The following is a 21706-nucleotide window of genomic DNA, read 5'->3' on the forward strand; positions in this document are numbered from 1 at the left end:
TTCCGTTTCCGGAATTATTTTCCGATTCCGATAATATTTCCGATTCTGACAATATTTCCGTTTCCGGCAATATTTCCATTTCCGATAATATTTTCCGATACGTACCATGTTTCCATTTCCGGTAATATCTACGACTTGGATAATATTTATATTTCCGATACGATCCATATTTCCGTTTCCGGCAATATCATCGTTTCCGGAGTATTCATTTCTTGCTTGTGACGATCTCAGCTCCCACTGAAACCAAGATCCGTCGATTCCGAATATCCATAGATGGAGTATTTAATGCCTTTAAATACTTGATTCGTTTACTTACTATTTGTGTGACCCTACGGGTTCAGTCAAGAGTAAGCTGTGGATTAATATCATTAATTCCACTTGAACTGAAGTGGCCTCTAGCTAGGCATTCAGCTCACTTGATCTCACTGAATTATTAACTTGTTAATTAATACTGAACCGCATTTATTAGACTTAATATTATATGCATACTTGGACCAAGAGCACTATTTCCTTCAGTCTCCCACTTGTCCTTAGGGACAAGTGTGCATTACCTAATTCCTTTGTCGCTCGATGCTTGCTCTTGAACATAAGGTAAGAGTTGTCATCCTTATTATGTCTAGAGGTGTTTCTCGGTTTCAGAGTTCAACTGATCAAATAAACAGATAATCATAACCTATGATTCATCCGAGCACGGCCATGCATTTTACAGTTTCTAGCTCTCCGAGTGGCCTTGTACAACTTTTAAGCATCTCATCCCGATTTATGGGAGGACAATCCCAATCTTGTGATCTTGAGATTAGACTTCGTTTGATAGGTGATTACCTGAGCGTTGCCTTTATAGCCTCCTTTTACGGTGCGACGGTTGGTCAACGTCAAAGCAACCAGTTCTCAAACAAGTAATCTCAAATCACTCAGGTATTGAGGATTTAGTGTCTAATAATTTTAATGAAATTTACTTATGACAGATTTTCATCTCTTACAGTAAAGTTTCATAGGTCTGTCCGATACTAGTCTTCCCGAAGTAAGTATCTATGCAAATGATTATGACATTGCCATGTCCACATAGTTCAAGAAACAGAACTACTAGTGATCTTGCATTCTAGTCGTCTAACGTTTTCTACGCGTCCAAATTTATAGAAAACTCCGACCAGGGACCATTTTCAACCTTTGACATTCAAGTTCACTTGATAGACATTTATTAGTCACAGGACTGGTCCTGACAGTCTATCTTGAATATATCGTCAAATTGAAGGGACTCATCATTTAATACTAAACCAAGATTAAATGGAATATGAAAATACATTTCATATATGATAAATGTTCAACCCCAATGTTTTACAACCATGGGCCTCAAACCCATCTTCTAAAACAGTTCATGGAATTCAAAGCTATGCTTGATTTCCAGTGCTACAATGTGAGTGTTGTTTCTCACTTGTTGCATAGGTTTAGTTATCATGCTTTTCCAATCTTAATATCCCTTTCGTCGAATGTTCTTCGAGATAGGATGATAAGATCTTTCGAGTTTGTTTATTTTGTGATCTAGTCTTTCTTGCTACAATAGTGGTTCTACGCATTTTGCAATGAAGAACCATTAAGTCAACAAACATGTGATCTTCCCAAGTTCAATGAAGAACTCATTAATATAAACAACTCTGTTTTATTGCTTCTTAGGCAATAAGTACTTTTACTTCAACTGTTTAGGTTGCTAGTGATGCTTTGTTTGGATTTACTTATCCAAGCAGTTCACAGATATGTGGAATACTTTCCAGCTGTATCTTAGAACATAGAAATTAATATTTTAATTTCCCACGCAACAACTCATGGTCTCCAATCCATGTTGCCATTTCAAAACACGATGCTCTATAGCTCGTCCTTATCAATGGTTAACTCCAAAGGGTCTTGCTTGATACTTTGCCAGTGTTTATGCGTGTAGCATCAATATTTAGCATATCTTTATTTCTTTGAATCAAGAACTATTCCTATGTACCTTTTCAAGTACCATAAGTATTCTTGATCTCAATCTAGTTGATCTTCACTTAGATCAATAGAGATTGGTATATGTTCGTCATGCCTAAAGTCATACGATACGTTTTTGGCGACCCTCATATTATATCATACATGATAAATTCTTTTGCAGAATAATTCTCAATTGAATTCTATTCATGTAACTTTAGCTCATTCAATTTCAGTAGATACTGAATCCAGCTAAATTCTTTGACATATAATATAGGTGAAGAATCTAATCTAGATCCTTTGATGTTTAACTTAGTAAATGCTTATACATAGTTCAACCATTCTTTACTTAGATTTATCCATATGGGTCGAATATCTCCAATGGAGTCTTTCGTGTTTGATTTAGTAAATGCCATTACTTAATCCAAAACAGTATCATAAGATTTTTGTAAATAGATCTTAATACCCAGTATGTACTAAGTTTCGCCTTGGTCCATCATTGATGAATAATTTCAAACCTAAGTCATTAGCATTTGAATGTTATTTCACAATAGAGAGATATGTGTGTGATACACATAGGACCAATTAAGTTTTATGTACTCCCACTAAACTTCTTATATATCTATAAGAATCATGTACATTTTATGAAACTAAAATACTTATTAGCTTCACTAAAATACAATTCCAATTCCCAATTGCTTGCTTAAATCTGTACTTAGATTTCATAAGCTAGCATTCATTTCAAGCATTATTTGGATCCACAAATCCTATGACATGCCATGTACATAGTTTTCTTCCAACATTTGATTGAGGAATACGTTTTGTCATCCAATTGTCATATGTACCAATATGTAATTATTGCTTGATTTATAGACTTGAGCATTAAGATTATGCATAAGGTTTCAACACAATCCATGCCATGAATTTGCTTGTAACCTTTAGCAACTAATCTAGCTTTGTGTGTGAACATAATTCCATGTTTTATGGTTTTTATCCTTAAAACAAACTTGCAACCAATAGGTGTGAAACTATTCTTGCAAATCAACAAAATTTCAATTTTGTCATCTAAACATTGAGTATGTTTTATGGCCTCTAACCATTTAAAACATTTGAGTCTATATATGGCCTCTAACCATTTTAGGAAATCTATATTTCGTCATAGCTTTCTTACAAGTCATAAACTCATTAATCTACATGATAATAGTTTGACTGCAAGTTGTAGGTTTCTTCACTATCTAATAGAAGAATCTCATAGTTTCATTGACCTGAACTCTATGTTTCTTCACTATCTAATAGAAGAATCTTATAGTTTCAATGACTTGAACTCTATGCCTACTTGGGTATAGAACATCAAACAATAGAATATCAATAGCCACTTGAAAGTCCTTTGAGTATTCCGTTCTCCTTGAAGCACTTGTAAAGTCTTCTAAGAGATGTCTATTCTTAAAGCCACTTCTAAAGTCCTTAAGGAATAAGTTCGGATTTTCTGAAGAACTTCGAAAAGCCTCCTGGAAAGTCCGTTTATGTTTGTTGTTCGCCTCGAAGACTTTCGAGGTCTATTTTCTCCCACTTGTCATTTTGGAAACGAATCCCAAAAGGACATTATTTGGACAAACAAACATTATGTTCTCAAAAATTCGTGGTAGAAACAATACCCTTGTGTCTCATTTGAATAAATCACAATGAACATATATCAATACTTGGGCCTTAGTTTGTTGAATAACAAACACTAAGCTCCCACTGAGTTTAGGAACTCTTTAGATATATTATGAAAAGATATTCTGAAATTACTTTTCAATAGCTTTGACGAATTTGGTTTAGTTTGGTGGTAGTTGAGCATTTTGTTTTAGAAATTATAGGAAAAGTCTTTATGATTCATCATTGATCAAATCAAGTACTAATTGACTTCAATCGTTCCAACTTAGATATGCCATATCTTATGGAGATAGATCGTGAAATTACAACACACAATCATTGATGATCATTTTTTGTCTCAAGTAATCATCAACATGATCTATCCTAGATCTTTATGATTTCTTGCCATGTGGATTTTATACTTCTGAATCTTTGAACTACCCAAAAATATTCAACCTTATATCACTTTGAGTAAATAAACCTATACTCAAATCCATATAAAGTCATAAAATATTTCTTTAGCTTTGAACTCTATTGTCTAGGTGTTCTAACAATAGTTCATGTCTTTTGTTACTTTCAACAAGTAAGACTACCTCGTCTTGAATGATCTAGAAATCAATCAACTTTCAAAAGTCCATCAAAATAGATCCTTTGAATGTTAACTTGTTGATATGGTCTAAGTAACAATGCCAAAGATTAGTGGAACTCAAATCAAGGGTTTGATTTGAACCTAGCAAAGTTTTTATTGTTAAAGAGTTGTTTGTTTTTAATCAAGCATATTGACTCAAACTGTAAGTGACCATTTAATTCAAATAAACAAACAAATAAGCATTGTTTTCGTTCTTCTGAATGTGAGTCTTTTGTGTTTGAAGCAGAAATTCAGGTATGCTGATTATGAACAAAATAGCCATTAAGTTCCAGCCTTTGAAAGGACTTAAAACAAACTAGATGACCCTACAACTAATGTAGCATTGCCATGCTTCATTTCCCACTTGTAGGCCATTAGTGTAGCCTAGCTTCCATTGTTTGAGTTATTACCGAAGTAAGAACTTCAAGCGGTATATGATACCAAGGAAGTTTGATTGCTAGGTCACTTTTCTTTAAACATAAACTTGCAGGTAGAAACGGAATTGTAAATTCCTTTCATATGTTCCTTTGTTTTCCTATTTCTTGTACCCTTTCTTATATCCTTAAGAATTGAATTCTCTAGTGTTGACTTTTATACTTTGTTTAGACATGACCAATGTCACTCCAACAAAGTTCTTACCATTTATGTTGAATATTCTGTTTCAACTAGATGATCTTACCAGAAGCTACTAAAGTTCTCTAAGCATCGATCTATTGGTAAAGCTGAGCGTTTAAACTCAATGCTTTATGATCTCAAAACTACATTGTATTTTGAATTCACAAGCACCAATAAGTTCGCCATTCGACTTTGATATTCGAAAACAACCATAAAAGTCGCTAAAAGAAACGTACATTTTAAACTGCTCATTTTCTCTCATTTCCGTGAATCGTTCTTGGATTCATTACCAATCGAGGAAATTTACTGTTACCTTTCTAAAAGGATTTACTGCAGTGCAAGATATTTAATTATAAACAATAATTAAAACATACATTGAAGCATGCAAAGTCTAAACATTTATCATGAGTAATAACTTGAAAATTAAAGCAATCATGCAATTTAAACAAGTTATTAGCATTTTATTCGAATTTATTGTTCCGGCAGGTGTGAATAAAATGATTCCAAGATCCTAAAACCCATTGAAGAATTAAGCACATTATGTATTTAGACTTAATTCTAAAATCTTTTAGGTAAGCAAAAGCCTTTTGCTAATAGTCTAGAAACTATTCTTGGTTGATAGACACGTTTAAGAACTTTTTAGGTAAACCTATCGATTTTGCCACGACATAAAAGGACTCCTTACTTATATCGTTGAGTTTCACCAAAACTAACATGTACTCACAATTTATTTATGTACCTTACCCCTTTAGTATCGATAAGTAACACCTCGCTATGGCGGAAAACTATTACTAAGATCGATGAAGAAAGGATATCCAAGTAAGTGTTATTTTGGCATGGCACCTTTTAACTCAATTTTTAAGTTTGGAACTTAAAGCTCTTACTATGTTGGTTAGATTTTAAGTGAACTAAAATCCTTAATCATGCAACATAATCAAGCTTTGATCTCATGCATATTTAAGACATATTTAAAAGCAATAAATAACTTAAAACATGCATAAGATAAATGTGATCTAGTATGGCCCGACTTCATCTTGAAGCTTCAACTTCAAAGTCCGTCTTGAAAATCTCCGTGGGAGGCGCCATTTTCTTCAAATAGGATAAGCTATAATTAAACTAATTACAACTATTTGATGGTACGCAGACCATATTTGAATTGAAAAACAATTTTGGTACTTTAGACCAATTACATTCAAATTAATGGTACGCAGACCATATTTTCTATCCTATTTGGGCCATACTAGTCACTTCATAACCTGGAAAACAGTACATATATAATATATACCATTCACCCATTCATTATCATGAATGGCCCATATAGCTGGTTAGTTAAACACGTTATGCATCACATAAATATTTGCAGCAATTAATCAAGGGCACCAATAATCTACCAATTATTCAGTCCTTATTAATTCTAATCAAGTTGTTTAACCTTAAGGGATTTGTAGACCTAATCAAGAGTTTATGACTAAAATGCTCCCACTTAAACCAATAAATTCATATGCTTTACTAATTTTAAACATAAAAATATATTTCTAGTCTAACAGGAAACATACAAATTTAATTAAAATTTAAAGCTCATATAAATTTATAATCGAATCCATTAATTTAATTTATTTCAGTTGAATTAAACGAATTTAAATTAATTCAAGATTTAACTTTAGTAAAATAATTAGTATAAATAAAATTTATAATAATTATAATATTCAAAATTAAAATCCAAGAAAACAATTTAAATTTCGAATTTTAAAATTAATTAAAATCGTTTCCGAACTGAAAATTAAAATTAAAATCAAAACGTACCAATCGTCGCAAGACGAGGCACTTTGGGCTTGCGCCCAAACCCCATCAAGCTACGAGGCAGCGCGCCCCGCTCGATTGATCGTAGCACAAAGCACACACAGCCACACGCCACAGCTAGCCACGCTGCGCGCAGCCTTGTGCTGTGTCGTGTGTTGCTGCGCAGGCCAGCGCGTGCCGAGCGAGGGATCGCTCCCTGCTCGTGCGTTCTGCTTGCTGCCTGGGCGAGCCAGGGGCGCTGTGGCGCGGCAGCATCGATGCCCACACGCGTCTTGCTCGTCGCTCATGCCTTGCATCGTCGCCCTCGCCCATTGTATAGCACATACGGCACACACGCATAGGCTCCCTTGCCTCGTGCGCGCGCCATGCGCTATGTTGCTCGCTGCATTCGTACCGCACGGGCGACGAGCTCCCTTGCTCGTCGTCGCGTGCCCGCACTATACAACACCCCTTAAGGATAACACATAGCTTCCATTGCTTTGTGCGTGCAACATTAATGAGCATTTTCATAAAAATTTAAAATTTTTAATTCAAAATTAATGACAAATTAATAAAACATATTAATTTCATAATTTTATGGCGAAAAATCGAAAATTTATTAATCAATTAATTTCCGATTAACATGGATTCAAATCTAGGTCATAAAATTAAAAATTTAACATAAATTAACAATTTTTATGGTGGATTTTAATCATAGATACCTAATTAAACTATTAATTAATTATGAAAATTAAATCAATTCTAAATTATTCGAATTTCAACAAATTAATCATAATTACAAATTAGGTTGTATAATTAACAAGGCTAGGCATTCAAACTTGTTAAACATATACTGTAGGTCAATCAAAAATTCAAGATTTATCAACAAGAATCGCAAATATTTAATTTAACATCTTGAATTTGGGAATTCTGGGAATTTGGGAATTCTGGGTTCGGCCGAAAAAAATAATTTTTGTCAAAATTTTAGAATGCCTTTTACATGCGGAATTGACACAAAAATCACTCGATTTGGATGAGTAACGAAGAAACTGCCGTAAAACTGCGTACATATAATTAAATAAACGCAATTTGCAATTAATTAACAATTACGAAAATTAATCACCCCTTTTAATTCCTTGCAAATTTGTAATATTTAACCATGTTTATACAATTTAGATTATGAAAATAATAAGAGGCTCGTGATACCACTGTTAGGTTATGATTCATATGACAAAACATAAATCATGCGGAAAAACCATAAAGCCAGGAAAGCATATTATTTACACATAATCATTTAGCATAGTTTAGGTGCATACACTTTGTTGCGTGCCCTCCCTAGCTGCGCCCGAACCGAACAAGAACAAGTCTTTAGGACTCCAAGTGTCGTCCCTCCGTAGATAGTCCACAGTACGTCCGGATCCGCCTCAAGATTGACCAACTAGAATCGCCCTTAAGGTACTAGGATTTTCGGCTACGTTAGTGCAAGTGTATGGCTGAATTTTTCTATCAAAAACTTACCTTTTGAATACTTCAATTGTCACTCTAAATAATGACCCTAGGCACTTATTTATAGAGCTATGGAAAGGGAACTGGAATCCTACTAGGATACGAATTAATTAAACTAGAATCCTATTAGAACTCTAATTAATTAATTTATCCTTTTAGGATTAGGAATTTAATCATATATCAAATCCTAATAGCTTTAGGATTCGTGTACGAACACAAACACACACAAACGCACGGCAGCCCACGAGGGGCGCCTATGCGCGCGCGGCCTGTGAGCTCGCAGCCCACGCCACGAGGCCCACACGCTGCCGTGGCCTTGGCGCGCGCTGGGCCTGCCTTGCGGTGGGCCTGGGCGCTGCCTTGGCTTGGGGCGTTTGTGGCGCGCTGGCTTGCTGGGCGATGGCCCGGCTTCGTGTTGGGCCTTCGTCCGGCAGGCCTCGTCCGATGCGCTTCCGATTAAATTCCCGGTTCCGGAATTCATTTCCGATACGAACAATATTTAATATTTCCGATTCCGGAATTAATTTCCGTTTCGAACAAATATTTAATATTTCCGTTTCCGGAATTATTTTCCGATTCCGATCATATTTCCGATTCTGACAATATTTCCGTTTCCGGCAATATTCCCATTTCCGATAATATTTTCTGATACGTACCATGTTTCCGTTTCCGGTAATATCTACGACTTGGATAATATTTATATTTCCGATACGATCCATATTTCCGTTTCCGGCAATATCATCGTTTCCGGAGTATTCATTTCTTGCTTGTGACGATCTCAGCTCCCACTGAAACCAAGATCCGTCAATTCCGAATATCCATAGATGGAGTATTTAATGCCTTTAAATACTTGATCCGTTTACGTATTATTTGTGTGACCCTACGGGTTCAGTCAAGAGTAAGCTGTGGATTAATATCATTAATTCCACTTGAACTGAAGCGGCCTCTAGCTAGGCATTCAGCTCACTTGATCTCACTGAATTATTAACTTGTTAATTAATACTGAACCGCATTTATTAGACTTAATATTATATGCATACTTGGACCAAGGGCACTATTTCCTTCATTTCAAGCTTTGGATAAGGAGAGAGAAACTTCAAATTGGAGGAAGCTTCAACTTGTAATTCTTTTTCAACTCTTGAATTCTTTATTGCAATTTCAATTCAATCTTTAATGCTTTACTATTCTTCTTAAGTTCTTAATTGTTCAATTGCTTTGATGATAGTTTTTGTTGATTCTTATTTTCACTTGATCCTCAATTGAATTCTAGCTTTGATTCTCTTAATTCAATCTTTCAATTCAATGTCTACTTGCCTTCAATCTTTGATTTCCTTAGTTAAAACTATGAGTAGCGAGTAGTTTCTAGTTAGGGATAGGGGGAAAACTAGGGATTGAATTGGGGGAAATTGAAGGATGATTCATGATTATTGATGTGATTAAATTCTGATTTGATGCTAGGAATTCCATGACTAATGAATTAGTAGTTGCAAATGCTAGTTCAATTAGGATGGATTGGAGTGCTTCATTTTCATTTGGAAAGAGATTGTGAATCTCTATGTTGCATGTGAAGAGTTGGTTTCAATTGCTAGTTGGTTAGTCTTAGGATTATGCGAGAGCTCTTCCTAGATTAGAGAGCTAAGCGCGTTCTATCCTAGAGGTGGCGAGCGCGTCATTCGTTGTTTTTCCCCTATGTGTCAAGTCATTGCATCATGAGTATGTGTTAAACTTCGCCCTTCCCCTAATTTGCCCTATGTCTATCCCCAATTCCCTGACGCTTTCCCTTATTGCATAAATCATTTGATAGCATAGCTTTGCAGTTGATAATCAAATTCAAACTCCGTCCTAAACTAGCTTAACTAGCAAACTCACTTCACTCCGTTTCCTTGGGACGATCCCAATCTTACCACTATAGCTCATATAGTCGGTTAGGTAGGTGAATCTATAAATTTTATTTTTCGTCAACGACCGAAAATACCTATGTTAATATTATAAATTATAAAATTCTGATATCGTTAAAAATATCATTGAGGCATATCAAACAAGACCCCACATTAATTTTTTTTTCCTAAGATATTGGAATTGATTTAGAATATTATCTTCAATTATGAATAGTGTTAAAAACTTAAATTGGAACATCATTATCTAACTGTTGGAGTATATCAGTATTCTTTAAATGAAATATTTGAGAAAGGTTTGAAATATTAGGTTGTGTTATCTCCAACTTATCTTATTAATGGTCTATTTGTTTCAAGTTATTAACTTACTTTGACCTATTTAATAAACACAATTTTATATAAATTAATATAATTTTAAGTTAAGTAAATGTAAGATTTTAAGACAATGTAACACAAAATTAGGTTATTTTCAGCAAAAATAAGTTCAGATAAGTTAATTTCAGTCAAATTCAGATGAACCAAACATAGCCTAATCTAAACTTATATTTATTAAAATTATACATACTATAATTTCTTTTGTGTTCAAAATTTATTTTATCTAAGGGCCTGTTTTGTATCGTTTTTTGTTTTCTATTTTTACAAAACTAAAAACCAAAATATGAAAACCACAAAAGTATTTTTCAATTTTTTATTGTCTGTTTTCAAAGTCAACATGATTTTTATAGGTATGATTATTTCTTAGTTAATGATTCAATCTAAATCATATGATTTCAAAACCTAAACGTTCGATCACCACAACCTTGCGCTACTCTTCAAATGGTTGTGGCTCGCCGGGACGCAAAGCAATCCCTCTAGTTCCATGGAGTACCATCCAACCTTCGAAGGTATTTGGTGGCCTAAACGTAGGCAACTTATATCACCACAACCTTGCGCTACTCTTCAAATGGTTGTGGCGCTATCTCAACGAACCAAAGGAATTATGGAGGCATGTTATTCAATAAAATATAAACAAGGGCCTTTCTTCTCGTTATGTGATTTAGTGACCCCTAAACAAGGTGGGCCGTGGAAAGGAGTATGCTCCGCGTTGCTCAAGAATGAAGCTTCAAAAAACCTTGTGCAAAACATGACCAGGAAGCAAGTGGGAATGGGAACTAACACGTTATTCTGGCACGATCTTTGGCTGGGTGAATGCACATTAAAAGCCAAATGCCCAAGGATTTTAGACTAAATTCAAACCCCAATGGCACTTGTAGGGGTTTTTTTTTGTGTGCAATTGTTTCCCGTTCTACAAGAGGGGCGGTTCTTTAGAAAACCATTGTATTTTTGTACCACGAAGGAGTCGCCACCAAACATTGTTTAAAGTCTCGTTTGGGAAGACCGCAAGTGACTCTTTTTTTGGATAAGGCTTTGAATCCTCGAAACGGATGGGTGAGATCCGGGCACGGGAACGAAATGCTTATTCCGCGAGCTTTAGAAATATTCAAGTACGTTGGCACAACATTTTCGAAAATATACCCTAGATTAGACTATGTGGGTTTGAATTTAGAGCAAATAGAATCTCTAATTGTATGGTAGTCACTTTGCTTTAAAGATTGATTTAAAGGAACCTAAGGCCGGTTTGTCCAAGAAATTATCTTTGTTAAGCGTGATGTAACCTTGTATTTTGTTGTATTTAGCTTGTGCGGTGATGAAAGAAATAAAGCAAACAGAGCAACATCACAATACTTAATAAAGTGCGGAATTAGTAAATACAAGACCCCCTAGAAATGGACTAGGGAGTAGGTCCACATTGCCTAGAAATGGACTAGGCAAGTAAAGATGCGGAATTGAAAGTGCGGAATTGAAATTGCGGTATTGAAATTGCGGTATTGAAATTGCGGTATTGAAAGTGCGATATTGAAATTGCGGAATTGAAAGGTGCGATATTGAAATTGCGGAATTGAAAGTGCGATATTGAAATTACGGAATTGAAAGGTGCATAATTGAAACTTGTACTTGGGCACATGAGATTCGAACACCAAGCGGCTCCTTAAAAATAAGTGCGCCCGACACGAATTCAAAGCCAAAAATCTCAACTTGGGAGAGGTTGCTCAATCCAAATATATTGAACTTGAACTTGAAAACTTTAATATTGAAGTATTGAACTTGAAAGCTTGAATATTGAAGTATTGAACTTGAAAAACTTGAACTTTGAACTTGAAATAATTGAAATTAAGAGGCTTGAATCTCAAAGGTCGGGCCTTTTAATGTTGAAAAGACTAGACCTTTGATATGCTCTCACTTGAAAGGATCCTAGTTTAGGGAAGTAGTCATGAACAACCCTAAACATGGTAGGATCTTGAAATTTGAAAACTTGAACTTGTATATTGAAAAATGGAGTTTTGAATCTCAAAAGACTAAACTTTTAAAAGTTAAAAAGGTGTCATCTTTGATTACTCCATACTTGAAGGTGATTCTAGTTCAAAGAGGTGATTTTAAACAACTTTGAACATCCTTGAATCTTGAAAGTTTGCATTTTTGTATTTTGAAAAAGTTTGGATTTTTGAAAAACATGAATGATTGTTGCAAGTGGTATTAAAAATGCCAACTTGCTAATCATTTTGAAATTAAAACAACATGATTGATTAGAGTGGGATTCGGATTTACCTATTTAGGTTTAGGCAAGAGCTCCCAATTGCTTTAGAATTAGAGATTTTGTATGTGTTTTGAAGGGTTTTTGATTTGTATTTTGAGGTGTAATGTCGGTATTACGACGTTGTATTCTATTTTTCCCCTTCTTTTTGATGCTGAAAATGAGGGGTATTTATAGGAGGAATGGGTGCAAGACGCCAGCACACGCCAGCGCAGCACGCCGAGGCAGCGCTGGGTGCTGGTGACGTGGCGTGAATGCCGCCAAAGCAAGGACGCGGGCTCCGTCCTTGTTTCGTCTTGTAGTGTTGTACCTTTGTATGAATAGTACTAGGCTTGGCGTTTTGTGTTTTCTTGGAGGTTAAGGCATTATTTTGCGTCCAAAAACAAGCCTTTCTCGGGTTTTGAATTCCGGTTTTACGGGACGGGGCCCGGCATGCTCGGTTTTGTGGGTCGGCGCCCGAATTTGACTTGCCTTATATGATTTTGAGTGGAAAAAGCCTAGTAAAACCAATTTGTATTTTGTACCGAGTTCCGGGAGGGGAACGGCCTCGCGAATTGGATTTTGGATTTTGAATTTGGAAATGTTCTTAGCAATTGGGATTTCTGCCTGGAGTTATTCAAATCACCTAGTAAGGATAATGGTATCGTCATCATCCCAGAGGGGAGACACAAATTAGGTGTCTACAACACTATATCCACATTCGGCTTTTAGGAGGGAAGAAAATGGGACTGGTCCTTCTCTTGGTGCAAGGATTTTAGGCCATGTGACACGAATGAATGGATAGTGCTTCCCTTAATTCTCGATCGAGTTAATTTCAACCCGGAAGTTCCTGACTCCTTTATTTGGACTCCTCACAAATCCGATTTATTCACCGTTAAATCGTTCTCATTCGAAGTAGCAAAATCATCATCTAGTTCTCACGTAGCACCTGTCAAAGGTCTATGGAAGGGTCTCGTTCCTCATCGTATTGAACTATTCGTATGGTTTTCTATCCATGGAAAAATCAATACAAGAGAAAATTTGTCTCATCAAGGAATTAGTCATCTCTCTGAATCACAATGTGTGTTATGTGGCACGTTCACAGAGTCCTCTAATCATCTTCTCATCCACTGCTCTTTCGTGTGCCAGTTATGGTCCCGGTGGCTTAAATTATGGGGGATCCAATGGGCCTTTTCCTCAAACTTGAGAAGTGCTTTCATTAAATGGTCTTCCCCATTTAAGGAGACTTTTTTCAAAAAGGTATGGCTCGCTAGATTTTCCATCATTCTATGGACAAATTTGGAAAGAAAGGAATGAGAGAATATTCAAACAGTCCTACTCATCTTTACTGCAACTTCAAGTCCTCGTACTTCTCCGTCTTAGTTGGTGGATTAATGGGTGGGGTGACCCCATCCCATACAACTTGGATGATGTTTTAAGGAACCCATATTACCTTTGCTGGGGTCTGCAGAAGGTGGCGAATGGGTCTGCTGCCCTCATCTCCATGGTTGTTTGGTCTCCTCCTTCGGGGGATGTGTTAAAGTGGAATGTGGACGCCTCCTATCATCCATCTCTTCAGAAATCTACTATTGGAGGGGTCCTAAGAGACACTATAGGAAAGTTCTTATGTCTCTTTTCCTCTCCTATACCCTCCATGGAGATAAACCTTGCAGAGGTGTACGCAATTCATCGAGCCATTAAAATATCACTAAGCTGCAACAATATCCATTCTCACAATCTGATAGTTGAAATCGACTCGACAAAAGCTGTTAAATGGTGTACCTCAAAAGATGAAGGTCCATGGAACATTCACTATATTCTGAATTTCATACGCAACTCCTCAACTACTAGCAGCAATGTTGAGATCATCCACAAAAGTCGTGCTTCAAATGTTATAGCGGACTGTTTGGCTAAACAAGGTCTTAGCATAGCTGACGATTTCATTGTATGGTTTTAGTAAACGAATTCTGGAATTTTTGTTCATGTTAATTGCCTAAAAAGTTGTTTTTCGTTGTAATTCTTACGTCTGTATGGCTCTAAACCTTAAAGCTTTTAAATGCAATGAAAACTAATTATCAAAAAAAAAAAAACAAAGTAATACATTGTTGCAAATTAGCAAATTAAACTTCTTCCATTTACTCCTCCTTAAACTTTTCTTCTTCTTTCTCAGGATTTTCCTTTTTTTTTTAAATTAAAGAAGCTTATAACCAAATAATCCCACCATTGGCCAGTGGGTATGTTAAAATCAATTGTATGTCTGTATTACTGTATATAATAGTTAGTTTGGTGTACGAATATTGAGCAACAAGTATATGCTCCATGCGTGGTACTAGCAAAAATCAAAATATAGAGTACACACATACTCCCTCCTTTCCGGAATACTCGACCCGGTTTGACCGGCACAAAGTTTAAGGAACTTGAATTGACTTATTTAATTTAATAGGTAGTTGTTGATAGTGGGGTATTATTTTAATGTAGTTAGTGGGAGGTGGGTTAAGAGGTGGAGTTGGGGGAGAGTAGGGGTTGAATTTTTAATTATTTTTTGTATGAAGTAGGGGTAGGTTGGTTAATAGGGGTGGAGTGAGAAATAATATAATATTGTTAGATTATTTCCATTTTTAGAAACATATCAAGTATTAAGGGACGGCCCGATAAGGAAAACAGGTCAAGTATTCCGGGACGGAGGGAGTATATATTATTAGAAATAATATTATATATTAATGTACTACGTATGTTCTTAATTACACAAAAATATATTACTTCTTCCGTTCCGTTTTTATAATCCTGTTTGATCATTTTTATGGGTTTAAGGAATAATAGAATATACTCCATTCGTCTCATTTTGTTTGTTACGTTTGGATTTTTCTACGTTTATTAACGTATAATAAAGATTATTTTTCTTTTTTTATTAAACTAAACCCAAGTAAAACCTCAATCAACTAATCATTACAACAACCAATAAGATTGTTTTATTTATCAAAATGAACCAATAATGGAAAAGCACAAAGACCGCTAACTTAACATACTTGGGAAATTGTAAAGAAATTTAATGAGTTGAAAAAATTGCACCAATTAAAATTATAAGTTAGCACAAAAAATGATAGTATAATAAGTTTTTACAAGGAAAGATTCTCCCACGTAACAAACATTGTGAAACACCCTAAAAGGAATACGTAACAAACAAAAAGAAACGGAGGGAGTAGTATATTGGTATAATTGATTTGTATTGGAAAAGGGAATATAGTACATTGAAAAATGTAATATAATGCATCAAAAATTGTAAAGTCAACCATGGTGCAATATCTAAGGAACAGATGAAAGAGAATACATGTTGAAATGACAGTCCAGGAATGCCTAAAATCCGGGATAGATCACTCCTTCACTAGCCTTGTAGGTCCCGGCTGTTAGAGCGTTAAGCCAGTCATTCTCTTAGATCGTCTCAAAGCGCTTAAAAGACTTTGGGTCTCCGAGCTTAGCCGCTCGGCAAAGGGTAGACAGAAGAAGGTCTCCGAACTATTTCCGGCTTCGAGAAGAACGGACGGTTTTGTTTTGTTTTCAATGGATTTTTAATTAATATAGTAAATGGGAAAGTGGGAAATTTAATGGCAAAAAAAAAAAAAAACATGACTATAATTTTGGGACGTCCGAAATATAATATATGACTACTCCCTCTGTGTTTTAAAAAGAGAGACACTTTGACCGGCACATAGTTTTATGAGAGTGAGTTGAATTTATTAAAATAAGATGAAAGTGGGGGTAATAGTTGAATTATTTATTACAGTAAAAAGTTGGTGTGAGTAAGTGTGGGGACCACAAGAAAGAGAGATAATATAATTGGAAATGGGGACCAAAACATGTTTGAAAAGGAAAGTGTATCTCTTTTTGAAATACGACAGTTTAAGAAAAGTGTATCTCTTTTTAAAATATGAAGGCAGTAGTATAAAAATGGACGGAGAGAGTATTAGATTATATTTTAATTCTGTTTTACAATTTTGATATACAAGATAACAGGAAATATATATTTACTATAAACATAATAAAAATTTGTTTCTTTTATCATTTACTTTATTTAAATATTTTCATAGTAAAAATATGACGTTCGAGCCATTAAGAGTAAAAATAATTTTTTGACTCAAAATGTATGTGACACAATTAAAAGAGTAACGCATAGACTTATAACTAGAGATGTCAAAACCTGACCCGACTCGAAAACCTGACTTGAACCGACCGAACCCGTAACCCACCATGACACGAAAAATTGGTAAAATAGGTAACCCGAAACTCGACCTGTATCCGACCCGAAAAAACCGATAAATCGATTTTAACCCGACGTTATATGACCCGAACACGAACACGACACCCGAGTAAAAGATAACCGATAACCGAATTGATCCGACTGAATAATAATCCGAACCCGATTCGATACCCGACAATGACCTTAACCCAACTTTTACCATATAACCTGTTATGATTTGACCCGTGAAATGAGTTATAAAGTGACCCGACCTAACCCGACCTGTTTATATCCTGAAATCAGAGATGACCCGACCCAAACCCGACCCATAATCTATTTTAACAACTCTACTTATAACACATTTTAATTATGATAACATGCGATCTTTATAATCAACCGTGTTGAAGATCCGCCATCGATTAATTTGAACAAACACCTACTCCCAAGTTAAAGACCTATCGAAGCATGTGGGAAGTGGGACCAAGAAAACCCTAGTGTTGGAGACCGGATGAATAGTGAATCAGAAGAAGGGAAAATGAAGGGACCCAAATGAGGTCTCATCATATGAAGTAGATGGTGGAAGTCTATCAAAACTTGTCAAATTGATGTGATTTGTGGGTCAAATTACAAGTAATGAAAGAAAGAGAAAGAAAGGACTATCATTGTTGACGTAGTAATAAGGTACTAACAGCATATGCATATACTTCTAACAAAGGCGCATACAAACCTTTAAACTCAACGCTATCAACTTACTTCTTATGGGTCCTATTATAATAATACTCCCTCTGTATTTATTTAAGAAATAAACTTGTCTTTTCTGACCGTATTTATTTAAGAGATACACTGGCCATTTTTAGTAACTTATCAACCATACCATTTAATTAAATAATTTATCTAATATATCCTATGTCCCGCCACCCTATTAAATAAATAATTTCATAACTACACCTTACCCGAGTAAATAGATCTGCAGGTCCCTAAACTTTGCCAAAAGGAGCAGTTAGGTCCCTCAAGTTTCAAAAGGAGCATTTAGGTCCCTGCGTTTGGATGGAATCCGCTGCTTTTTGTTTTCCGTCACTAACGTCCGTTAAAATGCATTTAAATTAAAAGGAAACTAAATAAAAGGCACTAAACGACAAAAAAACAGTTACATTTACCATTTACCAATAATTAAATAAAGGGAAATTCATTGCAGTTAGCTTTTTACAAAAATATAGCCGTTGAGGCTCTCAAAAAACAAAGTATTTAACATTCCATGCACATCAAAACAACAACAAAACACTTAAAAAAAAATTCTTTCTTCTCCATCTTCTGCTCTGTGTTTTTTCTCTGTTGCTCCACCATAGCTGACTCTTCTCAACATAAAAAGGTATTTTTCTGCCATTTTTTTGTAAATCTTAAGTTAGCTTATTTTAACAATAATTAAACATATTTAGGAATAAATTATTAAAACGTAATTTATTTGCAGAATGATGAACAGGGCTATCTCTTTGTTCAACAATGGTGATAATGAACACCCTAAGAGGTGCTACTGTGGATTCACAGTATCCATTCAAAAGGCATGGACAAAAGAAAATCCTGGAAGGAGGTTCATTGCTTGTCCAGATTATGATGTTGAAACAAGCAGAAGGGGTTGCATTTTTTTAGATGGATTGATGAACAAGAACCAACAACTTGGCAAACAATTGTCATACTAGGGTTAATGCAAGATAAACAAAGCCTTGCTGCTGAAGTTGATAATTTTAGGACAAAACTTAGTGAAGCTAACAATTATGCAAGGAAGAGGGAGGCAGACTATGTGATGAGCAAGATGAGAAGACCTGTTAGTGTGAAATGTGAAGTGTGGGTTGTAATCCTAGTGGTTCTGTTTTTTTTTATCTGGTTTGTTTTAAGTTAAGTGGGTTAAGTGGGTAGGTAAAATGTAATGATCTGCACTAATGAAATGTAATGAAGACTTTAAATTCAATAAAATCTAACCTCATGGTCTTTTTTCTAATCTTCTAGCCATTGCAAGATCCTGCAATGCTTGGCTTGATATTGTGTGTCCTTGACTTGGTTGAGTCTGTGACAATGGGAAGTCATGTGCAGGGAAGGAGTAGATGGTTTGCTCACCCCCATGATCAGAATAGAAAGCTGCAGGAGGTCTTTGCCTCTGTGGTGTGGGGAAGTGTTGTGATATAGGCTGCATTAATTAAAACAAATTAGGAACAAGTTGGCTTCAGTACAGTAAAGTAACATGTAAGAAAGAATTTGAGTATATTGAATGACTTACAGTAGCTATTCTTTGATACCCATTTGGGTAGGTATAAATACCCACACCCCTATTGTGCATTGGTATAGCTGAACTGGTTCTTGGGTGTTGTTGCTGTGGTGTGGTCTGCTCTGCAGTAGCATGATTGTTGTTGTGTTGTTGTTGCTTAGGGGCATTCTTGCAACCCCTTTTGTTGTGGCCTATCACACCACATAAGCTGCATTTCATAGAACAACCTGTTCTCTTCAGCTTACCAGATGCAGTTACCTCTCCAACACCATATCTCCTCTTTGTTTTAGGTCTTCCATTGACCTTTTTCACATTTGGAGCCACAACAATGCTATCAGAAGTAGGCCACTCTTGAGGACCATTTAAAGGCTCTAACAAAAATTCATATGCCTTCATGTAGGTCTGTTTGCAGAAATATGCATTGACATATTGTTCTGGGTGGTCTACTTTATTCCATATAGCAACAATTGCATGTTTGCATGGAATCCCACTCACCTGCCATGCATTGCAACTGCAAGTATGTTGGTTCAGATCCACCACATACTTAACCTGTGTTGCACCTTCTCTTACTCCATAGCAAAACCCACCATCCCAGTATGCATTCCAACCCCTAGCCCAAATTTTGTGTTTCTCTAACTGAATTTGGATCCTAGGACACAACATTATCTCCTTTTTCCCAATGAAATCTCTTTTCTTATGCAGTCTTTCCATCAAACCCTCTCTGATATCTTCCAACATGGTAATAATAGGCTTGTGCCTTGCACTCAAGATGTATGCATTAAACACCTCACTCATGTTGTTGTCTACACTGTCACAACAAGATAATGGAGTGTAGAATGCCCTACACCATTTCTTGTAGTTCCTTTTCAGTAGGTCTTCAGCAGCTTCATGTCAAATACCCCTCATTACTTCAATGTTTTCATTGAAGTGATTTACTGTGTTGCTTTTTGCAATAGTCCAAAATTGTTTTCTGTACTCTAAACCACCTCCAAACACTCCCCTAAAGTTACAGTACACATGCCTTGCACACACCCTACTTTCAGCTTGTGGAAACACATTTGACACAGCAGCAAGTAAACCCTTTTGTTGGTCAGACATGAAAGTGTACCCTGCTCCTTCACTAGTGCCTAAATCAGTAGCTAGAAGTTCTAGAAACCAACTCCATGTGTCAGTGCTCTCAACCTCACAAACAGCCCAAGCCAAAGGGAACATTTGATTGTTTCCATCCCTCCCTACTGCTACTAACAATTGACCCCCAAATGGTCCCTTTAAGAAACATCCATCAAGTGATATGAAAGGTCTGCATCCTGCCAAGAACCCTTTCCTAAGTGCCTCAAAACACAAATACAGTCTGTCAAACACATTTGCATCCAACTTCAACTTCACTGTGTTCCCTGGATTGCTTCTTAGTATCTCAGCTGCATACCTTGGGAGTAATGCATACTGCTCTTTGTATTCACCAACAATGAGTGCTTGACCCCTTCTCCTAGCCCTGGCAGCCTTGTCTTTGCTCACCCTTATACCCTTTTCTAACCAAATGGTTTCCTGAATATCTTGCACTCTCATGTAAGGGTTAACCTTAAACGGAATCATTTTTAGAAAATGGAATGTTTCTTCCTTTATCAATTGAATAATCTATGATTGCTTTCCTAAATGTCTTTGGATTCTCAAACTGTGGCCCAACATAAAAAGTGGCTTCCCTCTCTTCAGTTTCAGTGTTGTTTTGCTTCTGTTTCCCTCTCCCCCTCTTATGGTGTTGTGGTGCAACTAAGTAACCAACATCATCCTCATCTTCTGACTCACTAGGGCTGTCTAAGTCACTGTATCCATCAAAGTCATCCCCCAAATTCAGACCACCTTCTACTTTACTTTCTGCTAGTTTTTTCAGCATTACTAACTCCTCAAAATAAGCCTTTTCCCTTCTCATATCATCAGATATCTTAGACCTAGCAGTGGCTAACTCATCATCATCTTCATCTGTACCCTCTGAATCATAATCAATTTCAGGTTGAGGCACATTTTGAGGTTGAATTTGAGGTTCAGGTTGAGTTTCAGGTTGAGTTTCAGTTTGTTTGGGTGGGAGTACTGTAAAAGGTGGTTCCACATAATCAGAATTTAAGTCAACCACATCAGTATTCAAAAACTCAAGGAAGCTACCTCTCCCTCCTCCCCCTCCTGCACTTCTGTTTAGGTTAAAGTTGTAGGTGGGTTTGATTTTATGTTCAATGTATATATGAATGCTTTTGTATTCAAAGAGTAAAGCTAAGAAAGGGTCACAAGTACTACTATCAAAACCTAAAAACCTAACCCCATTCTTGAATTCTTTCCTAGGGTCCCAGAAATGTACTTTCTCTATATCATTATAAATAGGATCCATTTATATGGTCCCCCCCCATTTTCACTCTCAGTTGTCTTTTTGCCATTTACTCACTCAAACACTTAAGAGAATTTGAAGTTATTACTCTGAGTTTTCTGCAAAAATGGGTTCTTGCGTATCAGGAAAGAGGACTGCTGATTCCAAGTGGGAAGGTCTCACCAGGAAGAGAACAAGAATATCAAGATGGGACGAAGGTATTTTCATTCAATTTGT

General features: G+C 36.0%; 2 protein-coding genes across 2 annotated transcripts; both read right to left on the reverse strand.

The window, feature by feature from the left end:
• Positions 1-18833: 18833 nt before the first annotated feature.
• On the reverse strand, positions 18834-20682 carry LOC130464273 (uncharacterized). The gene is made up of 2 exons (XM_056833747.1): positions 19129-20682; positions 18834-19038 (listed from the first exon to the last, which is right to left on the reverse strand). The coding sequence occupies exons 1-2, from the start codon at positions 19909-19911 to the stop codon at positions 18835-18837; spliced, it is 987 nt and encodes a 328-aa protein (XP_056689725.1). The 5' UTR covers positions 19912-20682; the 3' UTR covers position 18834.
• LOC130463360 (uncharacterized) lies at positions 20008-20682 on the reverse strand. Its single transcript, XM_056832467.1, has one exon. The coding sequence runs from the start codon at positions 20680-20682 to the stop codon at positions 20008-20010; it is 675 nt and encodes a 224-aa protein (XP_056688445.1).
• Positions 20683-21706: the final 1024 nt, after the last annotated feature.

Source organism: Spinacia oleracea, chromosome 6 (genome assembly GCF_020520425.1).
Source record: "Spinacia oleracea cultivar Varoflay chromosome 6, BTI_SOV_V1, whole genome shotgun sequence".
Lineage (NCBI taxonomy): Eukaryota > Viridiplantae > Streptophyta > Magnoliopsida > Caryophyllales > Amaranthaceae > Spinacia > Spinacia oleracea.